Below are 20,064 nucleotides of genomic sequence, written 5' to 3' on the forward strand. Positions count from 1 at the left end.
GGCTTCAGCACGAATATACCGGTCTTGTCACGTATTTAAATGTTACATAATGTGGCTTTGACCACAGAAATCATATCACGAACGCTTTCAACTTAACAGGATCAAAAAGTGCACAAACGTCTGTTCAACTGATCCAGAATGGATATGCACTGGAAACACTTGCATTGATTTTCTTAAAGGGGTCATGAAGTGAATTTTTCTTAGAACATATTGTACGCAACTTTCCACTCCTCTTAAATGCATGAAATTATTTGATATCCCTTTTCGGTTAATTTCATTAAAAAGTGCACTTGAGTTCAACATTTAAAATTGCCGATGCTTTTCCGGACAACTGAGGGCGCTGTTGCTGTGATGTCATATCAGGAAGAAAATGTTCAGGCTTGGGATTTCTGTTCAAATAGTGAACCAAAAATGTGTTCACTGAAAACATTTATGAGAAAGGTTTGCTCATTGGCTCACTGCCATGTACTGAAACAACAATGAATCACCAAAAAAAAAAGAGAAGAAAATATACGACAGCAAAATATCCTAAATTCTGGCAACTTTTGGTAATGAGATAACGGTTACATTGAGATTTCTGCCTGAAACGACGTCACACTTTTGCTCATGAATATGGAAATTCACATTAGCATAAAAACCAAAAAGGCACCAAAAATACCTTTGAAAATGACAAACCGAAAATTGAAAATCGGTATAAATGGGACACAAAGGTGCATTTTTTTTTCAGGACTGCGTTATAAAAACAATTACATTGCATTGGCCCTTGAACAAAATGAGCCGGATTTATGCCATTCATTTGCGTGACGGGATATAGGCCTATATTTCTATACGATATTTCTATGCCGGGCGAGACCAGCAAAAAAAAAATTGAAGCATAGTGACGAAATGTTGTGAACACGTGACTTCATATAATTTATTCACTTTTACACAAACTGAGAATTTCACACTTGTCCACATCTCTCTAATAATGTCCGATCACGTTTTGGTCATAGACTGATAAGTCGTAAACATCATTATTATTGCCAACGCAAAGGTTATGGAATGTATTCAAAATTGTGTGTTTTTTACAAAAAGAAAACGTACAATAAATATTATTCCTGCAGAAACCATCTTCAAACAAAACAGCAAAATGAAATGACAACGCTTGATGTCGAAACGAAGGCATCAACTGCAGACTAAATATCCGATTACAGAAACACAACAAGTTATTATTCATAATAAATTTGAGACAAAAGATTTGAATTATAGAAGATTTGGTCATAAAAAGGAACGGCAAGTGTCAGTTTTCGATATCATGATAGTATCCCTAGTTGTAAAACATAACCCAGATTTCTTTTTGTTAAATTGATTCTTAAGACATTACTTATACCTTTAGATCAATCTTAAGATGAACCTAGCTCTTCAATGGACAGTGAGTTTCACAATTTTTCTCCGAAGTATAAGGAACATCGAAACGAAACCATTGTTCAAACGTACGGTGCAAAATGGCACAGGCAAAAAGAGTATAACTCATCCTGATCTTTGACTTAGACCAACGATATTAACTTTAGTCTTTAAAAGACCGCTAATTCGACGCATGTTTTGGGCTTGTGTAGACCAGTTTCATCCGGCTTGTAACACGGAGTAATGCAGCATTGCTGTGATCTATCGTGAAGTGCGTGCACAAGGATTCCTCGAAATTTTGGTGGAAAAATTCCTCGAAAAAAACTCCTTGTGCACGATCAACTATTGTTGAAGAAAGGAATTTTTGTTTGCTTGGGTTGGGAATTACACCGAGTTAATATCGATTGTCATAATTCAGCTTCAAGAAATAGACTGTCACTATTTCGGCAACTTCTGTAGTTCAGAATTGCCCCGAAATGTAACGTCTAAAACCTGAAGTCTAAAAAGAATTAAACAACATAAAAACAGGGAAAAACCTTCACTTCATGCATAATAATTTATGATCTGCATTATAAAAAAGACAACGGTCACTGATTGAGTAATGAAAGATTTAGACCTTGCTCAAAGCCGAAGAATATTTTCTAGTGGCTTCTTTTTGATAGAAACATAATAACCTATACAAAGTGTACATAAATATCTCAAATTTAAATGACCCAAACATTGTTTCACAAAAGCAAAAAAGACAAAAGCTCACATCATATTCACAAGAGTTCGGAATTGCAGTATGGAATCAACATGGCGAGCAGGCCCACATGTTTCCTTCTGACTGTCCTGGTTCGAGCCGAAATTCGGCGGGTTAGCAGAGAGGTTATCCATGGTACACGTTAACTGGATGATAAGTCATTGATATTGTTCCTTCATGCCTGCTCTGTTGGGTAGAGAATTGACGGCTGTTATGTGCCCACGGGTAAGACCAGTGTCAAATGCACAATACACGAACACAGCAAACAGTCGTGAATTAACACTTGCAGATTCGTCCAAAATCGTCCCAGTGCCCATTAAATCGCAACTCCGACGGCTGTTTCCTCCTTCCTTCAAAATTCGTAGTTTATACCAACCACAACTAAATTGTACATCTACGGTTCAAGACTAGTCATTAGACTTGCATCAAGCTTCTTTCTCTTCTAGCGAGTCCGCCTCACTCCCACCTCCGTGCGTGAAGGCGCAGGCTGCGCCGTTGGAGAGTACTTGTTCGCGGCTGAAGTCATCTCTGTCCAAATCTCGCGGTTTCTCGTGAGAGTTCTCGTCACCTTCTCCTTTCCCTGTTGGAACTTCCTGTATAATTGTGGGGGACAACGGAAATCACCATGTCAGTATTAATGAAGATTGTGGTACACTCGTACACACTTCTTTCGAATTTTTGCAGTGATTTGTAAGGCTGGGGGAAATCATGCAGGTTCCTTTCTTGTTTGGATACACGGAAAGGACCCTAGTGATCCTGTAAAAAAAAACCGGGACAGATATCTGTACAGATATCTTAAATGTTCTGAAAAGTAAAATCGCATATTACAAGGAAATTTTGGACTTAAAATATCGAAAAAGAAAGACAAGAAAAGCAAAGAGAAGAGAGATGTAGGCCCTATTTTATTTGAAAACTTCAGAAGCGCCAAACGCATTGACGACAACGAAACCAGTCCGGGTAAGTCAACAGAAACGAATAGAAACAAGCTTTAAGTTAACTTAAGGGTCATGTCACAAAATCGCAACAGATTGCAACCTAGATACAAAGCTCATTTTGAAAGAAAAATAAAATCGATATAACACTGACAAACAGTTTTGCTTTATTAGTTCAATGGCTGCGCCAGCACCGGCTGCGGACCCTGCGTATGTACCTAGCAAATATTGACAGCGGCCGGCATAAGATCTGTTGGTCGACGCGCCTTCGCTGGGTCTGGTTTTGTTTCTGTTTAGCGGAGCTGGGGTGGTCGCATGATGTGGTCGCGCTACTTTTGTTTAGTGATTGCTGCCCAGTGTGTGAAGGGATCCATTAAAGTATTTGCAAACAAGACGGTAAATCGGCAATTATCACGTCTACTTAAAGTCGAGAGCTTTTTTTGGGTGGTGGTGCGGTGTGTTTGGTTATTTAAACGTCATAAGCCGACACATTTGGAGCACTTAGATCAGTATTAAAAGTCAGGTACATGTACGCAAGGGACAGTCCATTTGACGAAACTAAATAATAGTTGATTCACTTGAGAGACGCACTGTTTAAAGTATGAATTCTAACAATGACGAAGCGTCGAGATTTGTAGGACAACAATTGAAAAAAAATGAATGCTTCATTATGTTGTACTGAACTGCTTGCATTTTCTTTTATTTTTGTATACTCATGAAGAGTGTCTTTACCACATAGGCCTACGGGCCAAAAAAATAATAAAAATAAATCCTGTTTCTTTAATTTTGTTTTACAGAGCCACTAGCTTTCTGTGGATACTAATTTCGTGTCACTGCATTTTAGGATATGAATTGTTTAAGAGCTGCAAGTGCCTCCCCTTAAAAAAAACCCAAACGAGTCTAAGTGACATAATCGAAACAGCTTTCGAGTTTCCAATTAGAGAAATTATAAATACTACAAAGTATTGCTCACCTGCTTGACCCTTCTCCATTTTGCACGTCTGTTTTGGAACCATGTCTTGACCTGCAAAGAACGAAACAAATCATTCATATATATGACGAGAAATCATCGAATAATACGACTAAGCTATCAGTGAATTTGTTCAGTTTGGACATAGAGGAAGGAATACCTCCATGGTTGGGACAACACCTAGTGCCGAACTGTCTGCATGGTAAATATCTGTATCTGTTCTAGAATCGCTGAAATCAGTGTTGTGTTCGAGTATACATTTCCACGAGAGTACGAGCACGAGTGCGAACTCCGTGCTAGGAGTAAGAGTACGAATACAAGGCATGTTCCCCCTAAGTGAGTACGAGCACATGCACATTTTGACAAATATGAATACTTTTCCATACGAATCCACGAGTACGAGTCCGATTGACTTTGTGTTGTCACACTTGGTATTAAAACTGTTTCTATTCCAATAACGAAGATATCGGGGGAATCTTGCCCACGTGTCCAACATTATGGGAAATCTTTTTTTTTTTTGGGGGGGGGGGCATTTTTAAGGAGGGGGCTTTTCCAATTAATTGGTCGAATTTCATTAAACTATGCAAAAGCCTACCAAACAGTAGACAGAAGTTTATAATGTTGCTTCAAAGAGGAGTCGATAAGATAATCAAAACCTACAACATTTTGGATTGGGCCTTAATTTCTAAACCGTTTTTGGTCGAATTTAAGTGAGTGCCATGCAGGTGTCTTTTTTTTTTTTTTTAGATGACTTGTGATACTTTTGCCAACTTCAGACTCAATATGACTAGAATTTTTTTGGGGAGTATAGTTCCGCTAAGAATCTCATTAATGTAAAAAAGACAATGGAGCAACCGCGTAAGCTCTGTGGAATTTCTTGGCGATTGATATTTGACCCATAATGTTGTACACCATAGCAGGATTGAACACCATAATATAAAGCCTCAATCGATGTACAATACAAGCCTCGGATTTCCATATTGGAGCAAAATGTTCCAGCAGCACAAAGTGATCACATTCGGTATTAGTGGCCATGACAACCATCAGACAAGATGGCGTGTCTCAAGTGGGATTACCGCTCTAGATTCAAACGATAAAACTCTTCAGCCCCCTTCATACTTCTTTTAGGACCCCTCACTGCAGAGCCCCCAAATCAATACCAATAAACATCTACCACAAAGAACTTATCAAACAACTTGTTTGATAATCTTTTAAACCGGCTGGATTTGGGGGCAGCTAGCTACCTAAGCAGTCTCAGAAGCAGGGAGGGATGGGGCCAGTGATGTTGACCCAGGGTGAAATTATCCAATTGAAGGGGGATTTCGTGGAGGTAAGACCGGTAATACGGGGTCTGCATTGCTGCCTAGTATTGACTGTCGGTCGCCGTGGAGTAGCCACTTGGCGCGCCGAGCAAATATCGTAGCCATTGATGGCGTCTAGTCTTACCACCACACCAAATGCAGAAAACTTTCTCACAACTTTTTCCTCTTCCATCACCAGTATATGGACTGTCTATCATTTAGGAGACAATGCTTATCCGTAACTATAAGATGCTATTTAAGTTCTCAACTGGTTGTACAAACCAACTTCAGGGGTTAAGAAAGACAAGTGGTCTCCTAGAACTGACGTTTTCGTCTAGGAGGCTGGGGTGATACTAATGAGACTGCGCGGCGCACTGGTATGACCAGGGTATGACGGCCTAGCGCCTGTGCAACAGTCGACATACTGCAGAACGGTACAGGCAATGGGCCCGTTAATACTGCATACGGGTCAGGCCGTAGCCAGCCTGGTGGAAGGGGTGGGTTGTTAATACCACGAAGTGTATGGACCTTTTCATGTCTTAATAAACAGTTGATTACGCATGGAAATACACATTTGAGTAAAACTCAAATGTCAATCGCAGACTAGGACAAAGTGGACCTGCGGCCGATTTGGGGAGGGGGGGGGGGTCGTCCGAAACCCCCCCCCCCACCTCCCCCCTTGCATACGGGCCTGCAGTTCCCCCTCCTGAGACATCCGTCTGTCATTCGAAAAAGCGAATACAATTTCACCTTGTGACCCGGGTGTACGAGTCTCGAACATGGGTAGGCCTACTCAAAATTAATGCAACCCCAAAGTCAAAGAAAAGTTTTAGTACCACAACCCCCTCTCTCCCTAATGATAAACTTTGGGCCCGTATTAATTATGTTAAAATTATTGTATGAGATCGAACTCATTCTACTAAACGGCGAGATGATTGCGTCATTTGATCAACTGACGAAAGTATAAAATAAAAATCAAGAAAATCATGAATTTGTGAAACCACGCTGGCATTCTCACATGTCACGGAAAGCCGAAAGAAATATTCGCTCCCTTACATTGCAAGTGATAGACAACTACTTTGTTCCAATTTTCCAACCAACACCTATATTAACTGCCATTATCGCTTTGGTGAACTCCGCGAACTCCCATAAAAACAGAAACCGATCATCACGGAATGATGTGTTTTCTCGCCTGATGTGTTTATCTACTTGCTCAGCTCGTTTGGAGTCACACGTCTAATCGCAGCTTATTCGCACATTAATCGTTCGCTATCAGTCGCTCACGCGGCAACTCAAGCCGCGCCGACACCCGTGAAACCGACCGGCGATAGCTCTGACACGCCGCGCTGATAAACTATACCCATGCACCCGGTGATAACCACCCGTGTTGAAGCTTGAAGCTGCCTTGTTCTCACACCCTTCAAAATTCGGTTCTGTCACCGTCATTTTGTGTGTCTCACTTCAATCGTTAATCTTGATTCAAACACACTGGATTATATCAACCATTGTTTTACGTGGATGCTGATTGCGATAAAATGCAGGTATAATCAGCCCCGAACAGCAGCAGCCGCTAGATTTTCACGCGTTTGCAACGCCGATAATATCGCTCCACGAACTGACACGACGAGGGAGAGTGTTCGTTCCAGATAAACTCCGACACTTTAATCGTATTTTTATCGCCTCCTTCACTGCGAAGAAAACCACAAGGTTTATTTGCGCCATCTAATTAATGCCTCATTTTAAACAAGGAAAAACTTCCTCTACTGAAATGTTTGAAAAAAATTCTGATGCATGTAAACCAGATTTAACCGTGTTCTGTAAATTGAAGATTCATTCATCTCCGACAGAGAGATTAAAGCGGCTAATACAAAGGATTGAAATTGTTTGATTCTCTTGTCTAGTTTTCACATCAGAAATACGTCACATCATGCATGCTAGGGTTAGGCCTACAGACGAGGAACTTGTACATAATTGTAATGGATCGCGACGCATCACAAGTCCATCACAAGTCATAGGTCAACTCGCAAGTTTAGGCTATTCAAATGAACTGTCACGTTTGATATTGTTTATCCATTTTACTATACTTGTGACTGGTCTTGTGAATTAACTTGTGACCAGGTTTGTGATGTTTGGCGATCCGTCACAGGTGCCTTGATTGCAAACAATTGCTTTACCTGTCTTTCGCTGAGTTGCAGGAGTTTCGCCAGCTTTTTCCTTTCCGGCGGCGAGAGATACTTTTGGCTTTCAAACTTCTTCTCTAACTCCATCGTCTGGTCGTTAGAGAACCGAACCTGACCGCCTTTCCGCTTATGCAACGGCCTCTGGATGAAGGGGTTCCAGAGAAATGGTTTCCCCGGCACTGGAAAAAGAAAAACAAAAGAGGAAGCACGGTTATATAATCAGAAATATGGAAGTTTTGGAGGCGTCTATAGGTTTCTTAAAAATTTGGTCAAGCACATGGCACGGTAGTCCATATAGTCACAGGTTTAACATCAGGTCCATAAATTCTTCCTTTTTTTGGCCTCGTGTAATAAATTCGTTTTAACTACTTTTATCTAAAAACAAATCTTTCATGTTCAATCTGATAAAAGTGCGTGCAATGGAACAGTCATCATTTTGATAATTCATAGCAATGGTATAGGCCTAATAATTATCAGGAATTGTATTTTTCATCACTTTATCATACGAATAGCTTCAATAAACCTTGTTTATTTGCACTATTTAATTTCCAACTGACAAGTTAGTATTTCAAACTGCGGTATTCCAACTGCGGTATTTCAAAGACGGCCTACACCTTAAATGAAAGATCCCGATTCGGCAATATAATAGTCCCATCAGCTGTAATTTTTTTATCTCGAAAGTCACATACAAGACATGCAACAAGACACGCACTGGCGACAGAAATGCTGCTCTTGCGCGGACATTTCTTGACAGACAGAACGCTTTGGAATGGGTTGAACAGAACAACACAAATGGAACAAAAGTTTAAACAAAGACATTTTATCGAACAATTCCATTTCCAGTGGAAGTCAATTTCAGTGTACAATGTACATCGTGTACTTTTTATGTTTCTCCCCCTGGGCCAAGAACCTCCAAGTGTGGAAAATTGGCCATTGGCATATTGCTATTGAGGAAGGCCATTACTGGAGGAAATTGTCAATTTTGGCAACATGCGATAGGCAACAAAGAAGCTGGCGGACAGAATGCCGCCTCGGGGCAAAACATGAATGGAAGGTAATACAGGGCGAGAAGTGAATGGAAATAAAAAGAAATCCCGAGAGAATTTTCAAGATTGAATTATCCGATGAGTTTGCAAATATGAGTTCGGGATCTCGGCACACACTTACAAGGGGCTGTCGTGACGTCACAACACAATGTTGACAGGACAAAACAAAACCTCCTTGAAATTCAGAAAGTAGGAACATTACAAAAGACCCCTTGTAATGTATTATGGCCATGCAATCACCAAAGATAGAATACCTCGTAAGTTCTTTTTGCCTGATCTCATGAGGGAATGGTAAGCTGATCGAACTAGAGAATTATCTTTAAACGACGGCCCCCTGTTATAATGAATTGTTCAAGTTTAGTGCTGAAACGACATAGAAAGAGACACAACAATCATTTCTACCCTCACAGATTAATCTGTGAGAACATATCAATGAAAGGCTAAGGGTAATGACATTGAATTGTCATGGATGAACACAAGATAACATGACATGGAATGAAGGCTGTGTTTTCAGCATTTAACACATGCACGCCTCATAAAACACTACCATGACATTATGACTGGCTCCCTCTACTGCAAGCGGCAATTTTGTTCATCAAAGTTATGACTCAGTCTTAATAGAAGGTTAACCACTTGAAGTTCAACACATCGATATGGAATTAAATATCAAATTATGTATCATCGAAATCAAATTCAGGGTAACAAATGAGGTCGATTAAAAAAGTCAGTGTTTGTAATTTTGTTGGAGTGCGCCACTTTGAATTAATTATAGAGTCACCTCGCAAGGAATGACTCAACCACATCGTTGGCGCCAAAACTGTTTTCAACTCCAGCAACTGAGCAAGCCACAAAAAAAGGACTGCATATTACATAGACGCTAATAATAATGCGACTCCGAGGTTGTTGAAGGAGTTGAAATCCGCACATGTCACTCAATCCCTTGTTATCCCTCGTTTAAAAGTGGAGCCGGCAGCTTGAATCGGATGTTCTAAGCCTACAGCCAGAAACCCCGCTCAGAAAAAAAGACCCCAGGTCTGTCGGGAAGTGATCTGTACGGATTGTCTAATTCGGACAATTTCCCCAATTTGAGGGTGCGCATCAACACACGGCCTTTAGCCCAGCCCCTTGGTAATTACGTTTCTCTGGTGTGCTGTCTACTGACGATAGCATACACCACAGTGTTATTACAGCCTTAGCGCGTCAGGGCAAGCTGGTTAGCTGGCTGCAGCGGCGCTTGATTGCTTGCCCCGTGTATCACTTCCTTTGGGTGGCCCGGCCGGAGCTTTTTATCTCAGCCATCCAGCTGCTTCTCCCCGAGAGAGTTTTGATTTCCTGCTGGATAGCGGGCCTGGGACGGATGTTAAGTGCCCCTATACCGCTTCAAATTTTCTCTGATTTTCTTTTATCTCCTGAACACAATTATTGTTAATACTTCTCCCCCTATCACCACGTTCCTTGATACCCCATTGAAGCCGTTAACTGGACAGACCATCATTGCACTTGGGTTCTTTGTTAGAATGAACATGGTTGAAGGATTTTGAGGATGTACTTTTGATGAGGAAACTGTGAACTAACTATAACAAGCAGAAATCGCTAACCCTGATATGTTGTTGCAAGGCCACGGGCACGCGTTGGTTTCGAATTCACACTAAACAGCGCCGTCATACAATCAGATGCTCGCAGATTGCTTTTGGAACGGAAGTTGCAATAGTCGTTGATTGGTTGTCTATGAAGGTCAACGTGAAATCAGAATGAGCCTATACTCGCCATCAACATGTACAATTTCAATGTACAACACTTCCCTCTTTCCTTTGATGGTTGTACATGTAGTTAAATGCTATGAACTTCTTACATCACTAGGCTCAATTTTCAAAAAGGGCATTGTTGTGTCAATAAATAAAGTTCTCCTGCACATCCCTCCCCCCTTCTGGAAGGCAGCAGAAAACCAAATCATGAAAAACATGACTAATGATTACTTGCTCGGTGGAAATAGTTAATGTTCCTAAAATGAGGCAATTTCCTTCCGGCGTTTCAAAGAGAAAAAAAAAGGGGGCAGTAAAAAGCCTCATGAAATTTAAGGATATCGTCAGAATTTGGCCCAGTCTATTTGGTAGCTCACTTGGATTGACACTGTTCAATCCATAACTCCAGAACAGGTGCAACGCCCCCGTAACACCACATCTGCTATGAGGGTGTGCCTAAATATAAAAAATAAAACTCTGTAGTTACTATCTTGTCACAGTGTTTGTGATAGTGCTACTCGGTATTAATATCGATCACGTACGCTTTATAAAAGAATGAAATCCACATGTGTTTCTTATCGAAACCTTCATCTGTTTACAGTTTAAATAAATAAAGCCACTGAATTAAATGGTCGATCTGATGCATTTTTCTTTGGAACACATTGTGTGCAACTTTTTACTCCTTTGTAATGTATACCGTAAGAAAACTATTTGATATCCCTTTTTGGCTAATTTTAAAACAAGATGCACTTCTTCCATGCCTTTCCGGACAAGTGAGGGCGATGTTGCTGTGATGTCATTTCAAGAAAAACACTGTTCAGTTTGGGGGTTTTCTGTTCAAATTGTGAACTCAAAAATCTGCTCATTGAAAACATTTGTGACGGAAAAGATCGCTCATTGGCTGTCATTACTGACACAACAACGAATCGCCAAACGAAAGAACATTTACGACAGCAAAATATCCAAAATTCTGGCAACTTCTGATGCTGAAATAGCTGTAATATTGAGGTTTCTGCCTGAAATGACATCACACTTTTGCTCATGAATATGGAAATTCGCATTAGCATAAAATAAAAAGGCACCAAAATACCCTTGAAAAAGGCAAAACGATAATTGAAAATAAGGTTAAATGGGACACGAATGAGCTTTTTCGAGGATTGCATTAAACACACGATACATTGCATGGGTCCTTTAAAACAATGACTGTTCCCAATTCCGGTATGCTATCAGTTTTGCGTAATAATTTGCCAGTAGTTGGAGTTTCACTATTACAAGTGCATGGGATGTGAATGTTTTATTGTTACAATACGGGGGACGTAAAGGTTCAACTATTCAAAACAATCAGGCAAGCAAACAACCAAACAACCAAGCAAACCACCACTCCTGCCCCCCCCCCCGAAAAAAACCCGTTATTTTTCACCCATGTGACGTGATGACGTTGCATTTACCTGAGTATAGTTACAGGGATTGCGAACCCTTTTCGACGCTATATGATTGGTTAATCCCTGGTTGTTAATGTCTACAATGCATGGTAATACCGCCTAATGAATCCAGCCTTGCTGAGCCTTGCTGGTGGTTCTGCTAAGTCACTGCTCAATGTTTTCGAGATGCACTTGTGGTTGGGGACGAGGGTGAACAGAGAGGTGTTTTAAATTGAAACCAGGCAGCAATGTCATTTTCAAAATGTGTTTGCCTAAAAATAAAAAAATTTCAAAGGTGAGGCTTGCGAGTTGGTTCCAAAATATATCCAGCACGCATCTCTAAATATATACCGGGCTTTAAAAATACCCTTTGACCACTGTGAAATAAAGTTGCCGACAAGACGCACGGTCAAGTCTGAAATAGTAGAAAAAAAGTCTGAAATGATACTTAACTTATAACTGGAGCAATGTACATTGCATTTGTGCTAGTTACCAATTAACAATTAACCTTCTTTACAGAAAAAAGTTACCTAAACTATAACCCTTTTGTGAAACCTTTGAATATAATATTGCCTTCATTTTTATCTTTGGTTTGAAGTTGCATAGAAAAAAGTTGAAATGCGAGGTCCATCTTCATGCTTCAAAGGCTGTAAGGTATCCATAAGATAAAAGACATTAGATAAAGAACGAACAAGATGTCATAGACAAAGACTTGCGTGGCCAAAGATTTAGCAATTAAAATAAGACCCTAAGAAAAAAAGCTTTCAAAATCTTGACTCATATCAAAAGACAATGCGTCTTCAACCTGTAACACACTTATTACGCAACCTACAATTTGCATAATGTAGCTATATGATTGCATACAGAAGCCTGTTTGCGGTTTTCCGGCCGTTGTTCAACACTGGGCAGTGGGCACGACTATAAAAAAGACCCCATTTAAAACAATCCAATTTCTACTGTGAGAAAAAAATCAATAGAATTTTCTTTTACTGTTTGAACATCTTGTGACACTTCAAGAGCTCTTTTCGCACTGCGTGTGGGCGCTCAAAAATTGACAGACGAGACAGTGGAGGGGATTTAAGAAATGGACACAAAAAAAAGTCAACGAATTCATTCAGTAATGGATTGGGCTGTCAACAAGCAAACATCCATGACATGCCGTTCATAATGGTTCCAACATCAATGGGTGAAGTGTTTAAACGACAACACACTCTAACAATAGCAACAATGAGGGTTGATCAAACATATTACACCTCAGCCAATTACGCGGTTTTTCGTTGGTCGTTTAGCGGGCGCTTGCCGCTTTATCACGGCCGTGTGGAACGGGGAGGGGATGACTGACAGGCCTGGTGCGTCCGGCACGGTTTCCGGAATTGACGTGTCTTTAGCTCTCTGTGTACTGAGTTTCAACCCGAAATAATGCAGGAGGCAGTGAAGGAAAGTACCGAATGTTTTCTCTCAGCGTTCTTGTCGGTGTTGTGTTGATGCACCGCGTGCTTTGTTTGATCTCACGGCTTTTTGTGTGTCCGGTGTGAATCGGCAAACATTTTGTCAGGGCCGTGGGGAGGTTTTAGCGACACATTGTCAAAGCTTTTGGTGTTTTCACACAGTTCAGATATTCCACTTCTCACACTTGTTGACTTTGATAGGACCACTCAAGTTGTTACGGCAGTACACACAGAAACCTGAGTGGCTATATCTGCCCTGTCAAAAGAAATGACTACATCCTTCAAGTTAAAATTACCCCATTGTTCCCCCTAACACAACCATTATGTAACCTAATGAACTATTAACCTGATAGATATTTGGCTCCGGAAAGAAAACGAAGGTTTGTCTTCGATGTAAATGTTTTACTTGGTGAAAGTTCCGTAAAAGCTTTTAGAGATTTCTGAAACGTAGCTTATTCAAGAGAAATGCAATCGGAAAGGAAGTCGTTGTTTGATAATCTTCAGAAAATAAAATTCTGCCCGACAATGCCTCCACACCAGATAAACTTATAGATGATTCATAAAACAGCAAAGCTTTGTCTAGATTAATACACATTGTGGGTTACAAGAAGCCAGTGTTGGTTGAATATCAATACTCAAATCAGTAATGTCTTGTTAAAAGTTGCACTGTGCACTGTTTATGTGATGTTTATAAGCGATAAACCGACACCTTATTGAGGGGAAGTAGCGACTATCAATCCATCAATCAAAATGGCTAACTCCACGCTATAACGCCAATACCGGGAAAGGTCTAATAGGTTAATTCATACAGTCAGCTCTATTTTTCCTCTATACCAAAGTGAACACGGCTTAGATAGCACCCTTATTTTGTCTGGATTGCCCCGCGGCTATATTTGCACGCTACTCGGTATTAAGAGGAACTTGCTGGGGGTCTGCGGGGAGTCCAATAGGAAGACAGTAGTTCATTACTGACTCTTCCTTCAACTCCACGTTGACGTTCGGGGTGTATTGCCCCTTTGTTTCTCCCCCAATTCAAGTCCTTCTTTCGCCTTAAGAATGCCTGTGTTTCTAGAAAGGAACCAACTCGTTTCATTCCGGATGTTCTTGTTTAAGAAATAAGCTAGGTTAAACCTGAGAAGTAATACTATAGTTTTTCATGCCACTGACTAAAAAGTTGCATTTTGTAACCATTACTTTTTCTTAGAAAACATAATTGGTTGAGAAAGCTTCACATTCCCGGGAAAAGCCAGCTTTTGTATCATTTGTCCGAAAAGAATATTGTTCACACGTTTTCCTTGCGAACTCATTTATTTCGAATATTCATGTTTTATGTTCGCACAAAAAAAAACACTTCGACATACCCCAGATAAAACGAAAGGGGAAATGCTGATTTGTTTCCATGAATCACACATGATTAATTGTAGGTCGCGCGTCCGATTCATGTTGCATGTGGTTATGATCGTCATAATCCTGATTTTATCTACTTCCAAAATCATCCAAAATGAAAAGGAATTTTTACAAGTTCCCCGATCAACTGTCAGTATGGAAGGTTGCCCTACACTGCAACCCTTCTCATCCCTCTGCAGGTAGGGATTCTCTTGCACGTAACCACAGCCCCCCTCCCCCAATCAAACCGTGCTTGACTCCCCATTGACATGACGGGCCGGAAACACTTGTGACAATGGATGAGACACGGCGGAAAATCTGATTCAGTACGTGCCGCAGTAATAGCTGATCGCTGGCTTCCGGTGGGGGTAGGGCCAGGTCTCGGAGGTGCCGGGTACCAACCATACCGCTACAAACTACACAGCGTATATAGTTCTTGAAATTAATATGTCTTTATCCAGGTTGCTGAAAAGTAGGACTACACTTTCAACGCTTTTCCGATGGCATACGATGTAATTAAAAATATGAGAAGTCGAATGACGAAATAAGCTTGAAATCACAGATTCAGTAGCAATCGGTATACGTACATCGCGCCCCTCATTATCATGTTCTGAATGTTTCTGGTCTTTTTTTTTTTTTAAATATTTAAGAAGAATATATTTACATTCCTTTTGCGGTTATGTACACTTGAAGTGAACGCATTTTGTATAGCTTGGTTTTCAAGTACTTAATAGGCGTCGATATAAATTATTCATTGTTTTGTTAACTATTTGATCATCTCCCGAACAAGCGAATAACTGTTTACATAAATATCAACTTGAAAACACAATTTCGTTCCCTTGGGCAAAAACGAGGATCAAACACCTTGTTCTGTATTCAAATCTAAAGTTGCCCTCTTTTGTACCAATTTGAGTTCACCATAACACACCGGAACAGGAGGACATGCACTTGTTCAACGTTTAATTCGTGATAAATTCCAACAGCTTAATGTTATTATGATTCGCTGAAAAACGAAACACAAGTACATGATTCTGAAAAAAAATGTTCCAATGGCAAAATTCGACGCATGTCCAATTTGTTTATTGCTGATATAAAACGCTCCTAGTAAACTGACCTTATCAAAATCGCTGAACATTTCCTGAAACTTTACCCTGATTCGGATGTTCATTCGTTTCATTGAAATATCGCATGTCACTTCCTGATACTCGGTATAAAGCATTAATAAACCATGTCATATAACGTTGAGGATATCGTAGGACAGACAGATGTAACAACAGAGATAACAGTCTCGTTGGAATGGCGAAAAAAACGTGCAAACTGAAGGCACTTATAGGAACATTTACAATTACCTGGAAACATACCTACCGATCTAACAAACAAAAGTCCTTGCTAAAAATGAAGATAGGACTGGTACAAAAATACCCTGAAAAATTATTCCGCCTGAAATGGTATCATTTGGAAGAAAACAATAAATGAAAGTGTTTTAAGAAAATGTGCCCGCGCGGGCACATGTCTTGAAACACTGGGAAACCATATTCTAGTCGTTTATATGGTAAATACACGCAAAATATTTAGCTTTCCGGACTAATAATTATACCTTTTCCAGTCAATAATCCTAACTGAAGTGTAGTTATTTGACTGGGTTTTTTTTCAGTTGCAAGCTGACACAAACAAATGCGTTGGCATGCAGGTTTGCTGTTTTCTAAAATCCGACGACAGCTACTGCTTTTGGAAAGTTATTAAGCTACATATGAATGATTGAAAACAATCGGCTTCAAAATCACGAAAAGTGATTGGAAAACAAAGGTATTGCCGAGTTGGGAGACCGTGTTAAGGCTGGATAGCTCAGTTGGTAGAGCGGCGGTACGGTAATCCATGGGACTAAATCAAAGAAGATAATTATATAATTAACAAAAAAACTGGACCGGTCTGACTGTCTTAAACTTCATCATCAACAGAGGTGTCGTACTCTTTCAAAACAATGCTAAAACAGAGATTTGCAGTTTATTTACTGAACAACAAATTCGTCTAAAATGTTATTGCCAGACACCGGGTCCTTTTTGAGCCAAAGTGGTTGGAGTCTGCGAATAATCATTCAGTGTGTACCGAGTTCCAGTTAGCAATAAGAAAAGCACGAGATTTTTCAAAACGACTACAAGCGGTGAATCATTTTTGACTAATACTTTTAATATATTTGCAGTACAGAGTTATGAATCAAAAACATGATTCTTTTTAAAGGAATGGAATTAGTGAAATTACTATAAATTTGTTGTGAAATAGTGCAGGCCTACCTTTCGAGTAAGGATCGTGTCTATCGATTAGTCCGTGTGGGTAGTCACCCCGGGCGAACGGGTAAGGAGGCGGGCTGGAGAAGGCGCCGGACCCGTAGCTGATCGGTGTCGGTGCGGCCAGCCCGGGATGGACTGCCTGTTCGTAGTACGAGTTGTACGCTGAGTTCATGTGCGCCGGGAAAGTTGGACTTGGTAGTGTCGGTGTCGGCCGCGCTGGCCCCGTCATGTTCAAGCGGCTCCCCAGGATATTATCGATGTAGAAGGGAGTGTGTGACGGCGGTCCGCTACCGTTGTGGAGCGTATTCAGGGACTGAATACCGTTAGGAGCTGACAGGGGTGCAAGTCCGGGACCCACCAGGCCATGGTGGTGGTTCATGTGAGGGTTATGAAGGTTCATGCTTGATGGTGGGGGAGGTCCAGGGTACTGTAATGTTGACATGGTGACACGAAATACGGTCGTAGAAACAGTTCTGGATAAACTGAACTTAGTCCATAGATGATCCTCCTTAGTAGTACTGTAGGCCTATCATGACAGCAGAATCCTTGTAAACCTACATCGAAGAGTAACCAAATTTTGAAGAGACCGGATAGAAATGAGCAGAAATCACGGCTGTGTTCCGGCGAAGAAAAGTTGTGTGAAGAGAGCGTTACTGTGTTTTTGGCCAGAACAACTAACGGACACGACTGATCAACTAGCAGAGAAGTTACACTGACGCGGTCGGGTTGCTGGAAGCCCCGGCTATGCAGCACACGCAACTGGTGAATGGACCGGAGGGTCGCGGTGCTTGGCCCTGTGTGATATGGCCTCGGCTCGGCACGGAGTACAGTTGGCAATAGTACGCAAACTGTCAAGAACTGCCCAATTGCGAGTGTGTGTATCCTGTGGACGACAACAAGGATACTGACAATAAGCCAGAAACAAGGGGAGGGGCTACATAGCTTCAGCACGTCACATTGTTTTTTTTCTGGCTCTTGTTAATTCGGCCGGCTGTCAATTAGTCATTTCAGCCATTGCATCCGGGCACTTTAACCTAAGCGCACGAAGCAGGTCGTTGATTGGTCAATGAGAGATGTCGTTGCAGTGACGATGTAAACAGTAATATTGCTGCTGACCGTTTGCTGGAGAACTTGAGCTAAATGTTTGCATTTTTTAAAGAAATGATGCGTTTTAATTGATCTATCTAGCAAACTAGTACCCTGACTGCCACAGTGCCATGTCACGGCATAAGTTTTCGCGGAGCCTTTATCGACGACAAGTTTGAATCAAGTGAACGACTTTGATATTTTTGTAAACTTGGAGCGCTGATAACGGCTGACTTTCACTCTTTTCTTGTCACCACAAGGCTAAGTGAAGTGATTGAAGGGAATTCCTCAGTGATTGAACAAGCGATTGTCCTTGTCCATGGCTGGAACTTCTTTGATTTGACAGACTACGACAAATCAATATTAAAGATGACAGAAAATTATTGAGTGACAAGTTACACATTCGGCCAGATGGTTTGAATCACAATCCTCGTGTGATTTCTGCTGGGGGCGTTGCCTGCCGTGTCAGGCCTTCACGCTGAAACGTCTTCCAGTGTCACCTACAACCAACATCAAAAATGGAAGATTGGGAAAAATGCCCGATAGTGAAGTTTGCTGAGGCCGAATTTTGACGTCACCGTTGGCGGCGCCATGGCATGACTAACGCGTCTGCTGGTTGCGGGCCGGTGTCAACTAGCATTTTCCTCTTACCCCTCCGAAATAATTGACAAAACAGAGATAACAAGGCCAAAAACTTAAGCAAAAACAAAAGTTTTTAATTTAGCAATCTTGGGAGATTGATGTCCACTGCGGGCGTCGCAACCGTAGCCATATGATTGGCGGCCCACGGAGGAGGGGAATGCACTATGCGAGGAACGGTCTAAGCCCCCCAAGCCTTCCCGCAAGGAATAGAGGGGAAATGAGCCGTGATTCACCCCCTAAACTCCGCCGGTGCCTCGTGGTGTACCCCTCTCCGTCCCCTCTCCCCTGTGGCCCGCTTGTTTTACCTCAATCAATCAAGTTACTGGCGAACCGTTCAAGGGTGCCATGTTCTGGACGAGAGTGAAAGAGAACCATGCAGAGACGGTGTGGAGCTGAAATAAGAACACGTTCACTGAATTGAGAATGTCTCTTTACACCCTGATAGAAAACTTTAAAGGTATACCTTCAGGGCGGATCCGGGGGGGGGGGGCAAAGGGGGCCATGACCTTCAGCCAGATTTCGCCAAAATGTCTGGCTTTAGATTTTTTCTTGTCTTATTTCAAACGTCTGGGTGACAGGAAATCAATATTACGTTGTACATTTACGGCGAATACATTGACAACCCCCATTTGCTTACATTTGACGTGACAGCGGTTTTTGGCCATGTCTATACGTAATTCAAGCATCGGAGTTTGAGCCATGTTTGTACCGGTAATTAAAAGACTGGCGCCGCATACAATGCTTAAGGAAATCCAATGTGAGATATCAGGTCCCATGCCAGCTTCACAGAGATTCTGTAGCGCACACGCGTTTGACCAGCGTTTTGAAAAGAAATATGTTTGACTTGAATGACGACTGTAGCGCTCCTAGACGTCTTGCGTTTTGAGGAAACATAAACTGTTTACCCCAAAATGCCTTCTCGCGCAAATTACACGAAATATTCTACTCTTTTTAACAAGCTTTCCAATGACTATTATCATCTTGTGGTATAATGGGCGAATTCTCCCGGAAGTGACGCTGATGTTGCAACCGATGGTGGGATTTAATGTATAGGCAGTAAGATGGCGAGTTATATAATATATCGTAAATGGGATTTTTTTTACACATTCGGATACTACATTGAACTCGTCATCCTGTTAACCCAGCTCTCTTGCAAATATTCTTTTGTAACGTCGCTACAAGCGTCCATGTTTACGGAATCGATAATCTGCTTCCAGAAACGAAAATGTAACTTTGATCGTCAATGTTTGTTTGAGTAAATTTTAACCACGTCGGTACAGACTTTCCGTACTGAGAACGTGCAAATGCAGGATTTTCGGAACCTATATAGGACACAATTAATCGCTATAATTATACTGGTCGTTGTAATTAGGATTGAGCAATAATACAACTATTGTTCGACTTTGAAAGCTGATGAGTAATATCAACCAAAATATTATATCGCACTTGCTATATTTGCATAATTATAACAGCAAATTTCTGTAACTTGTATAACGA

The 20,064-nt window shown here is 41.1% G+C and overlaps 1 protein-coding gene across 1 annotated transcript; it reads right to left on the reverse strand.

The window, feature by feature from the left end:
• Positions 1-886: 886 nt before the first annotated feature.
• LOC119739845 (hematopoietically-expressed homeobox protein HHEX homolog) lies at positions 887-17,782 on the reverse strand. The gene is made up of 4 exons (XM_038214950.1): positions 16,843-17,782; positions 7,503-7,687; positions 4,031-4,081; positions 887-2,718 (listed from the first exon to the last, which is right to left on the reverse strand). Exons 1-4 carry the CDS (start codon positions 17,279-17,281, stop codon positions 2,551-2,553), a joined length of 843 nt encoding a protein of 280 aa, XP_038070878.1. The 5' UTR covers positions 17,282-17,782; the 3' UTR covers positions 887-2,550.
• Between the last annotated feature and the right edge of the window lie 2,282 nt (positions 17,783-20,064).

Source organism: Patiria miniata, unplaced genomic scaffold (assembly GCF_015706575.1).
Source record: "Patiria miniata isolate m_02_andy unplaced genomic scaffold, ASM1570657v1 HiC_scaffold_4, whole genome shotgun sequence".
Taxonomy (NCBI): domain Eukaryota; kingdom Metazoa; phylum Echinodermata; class Asteroidea; order Valvatida; family Asterinidae; genus Patiria; species Patiria miniata.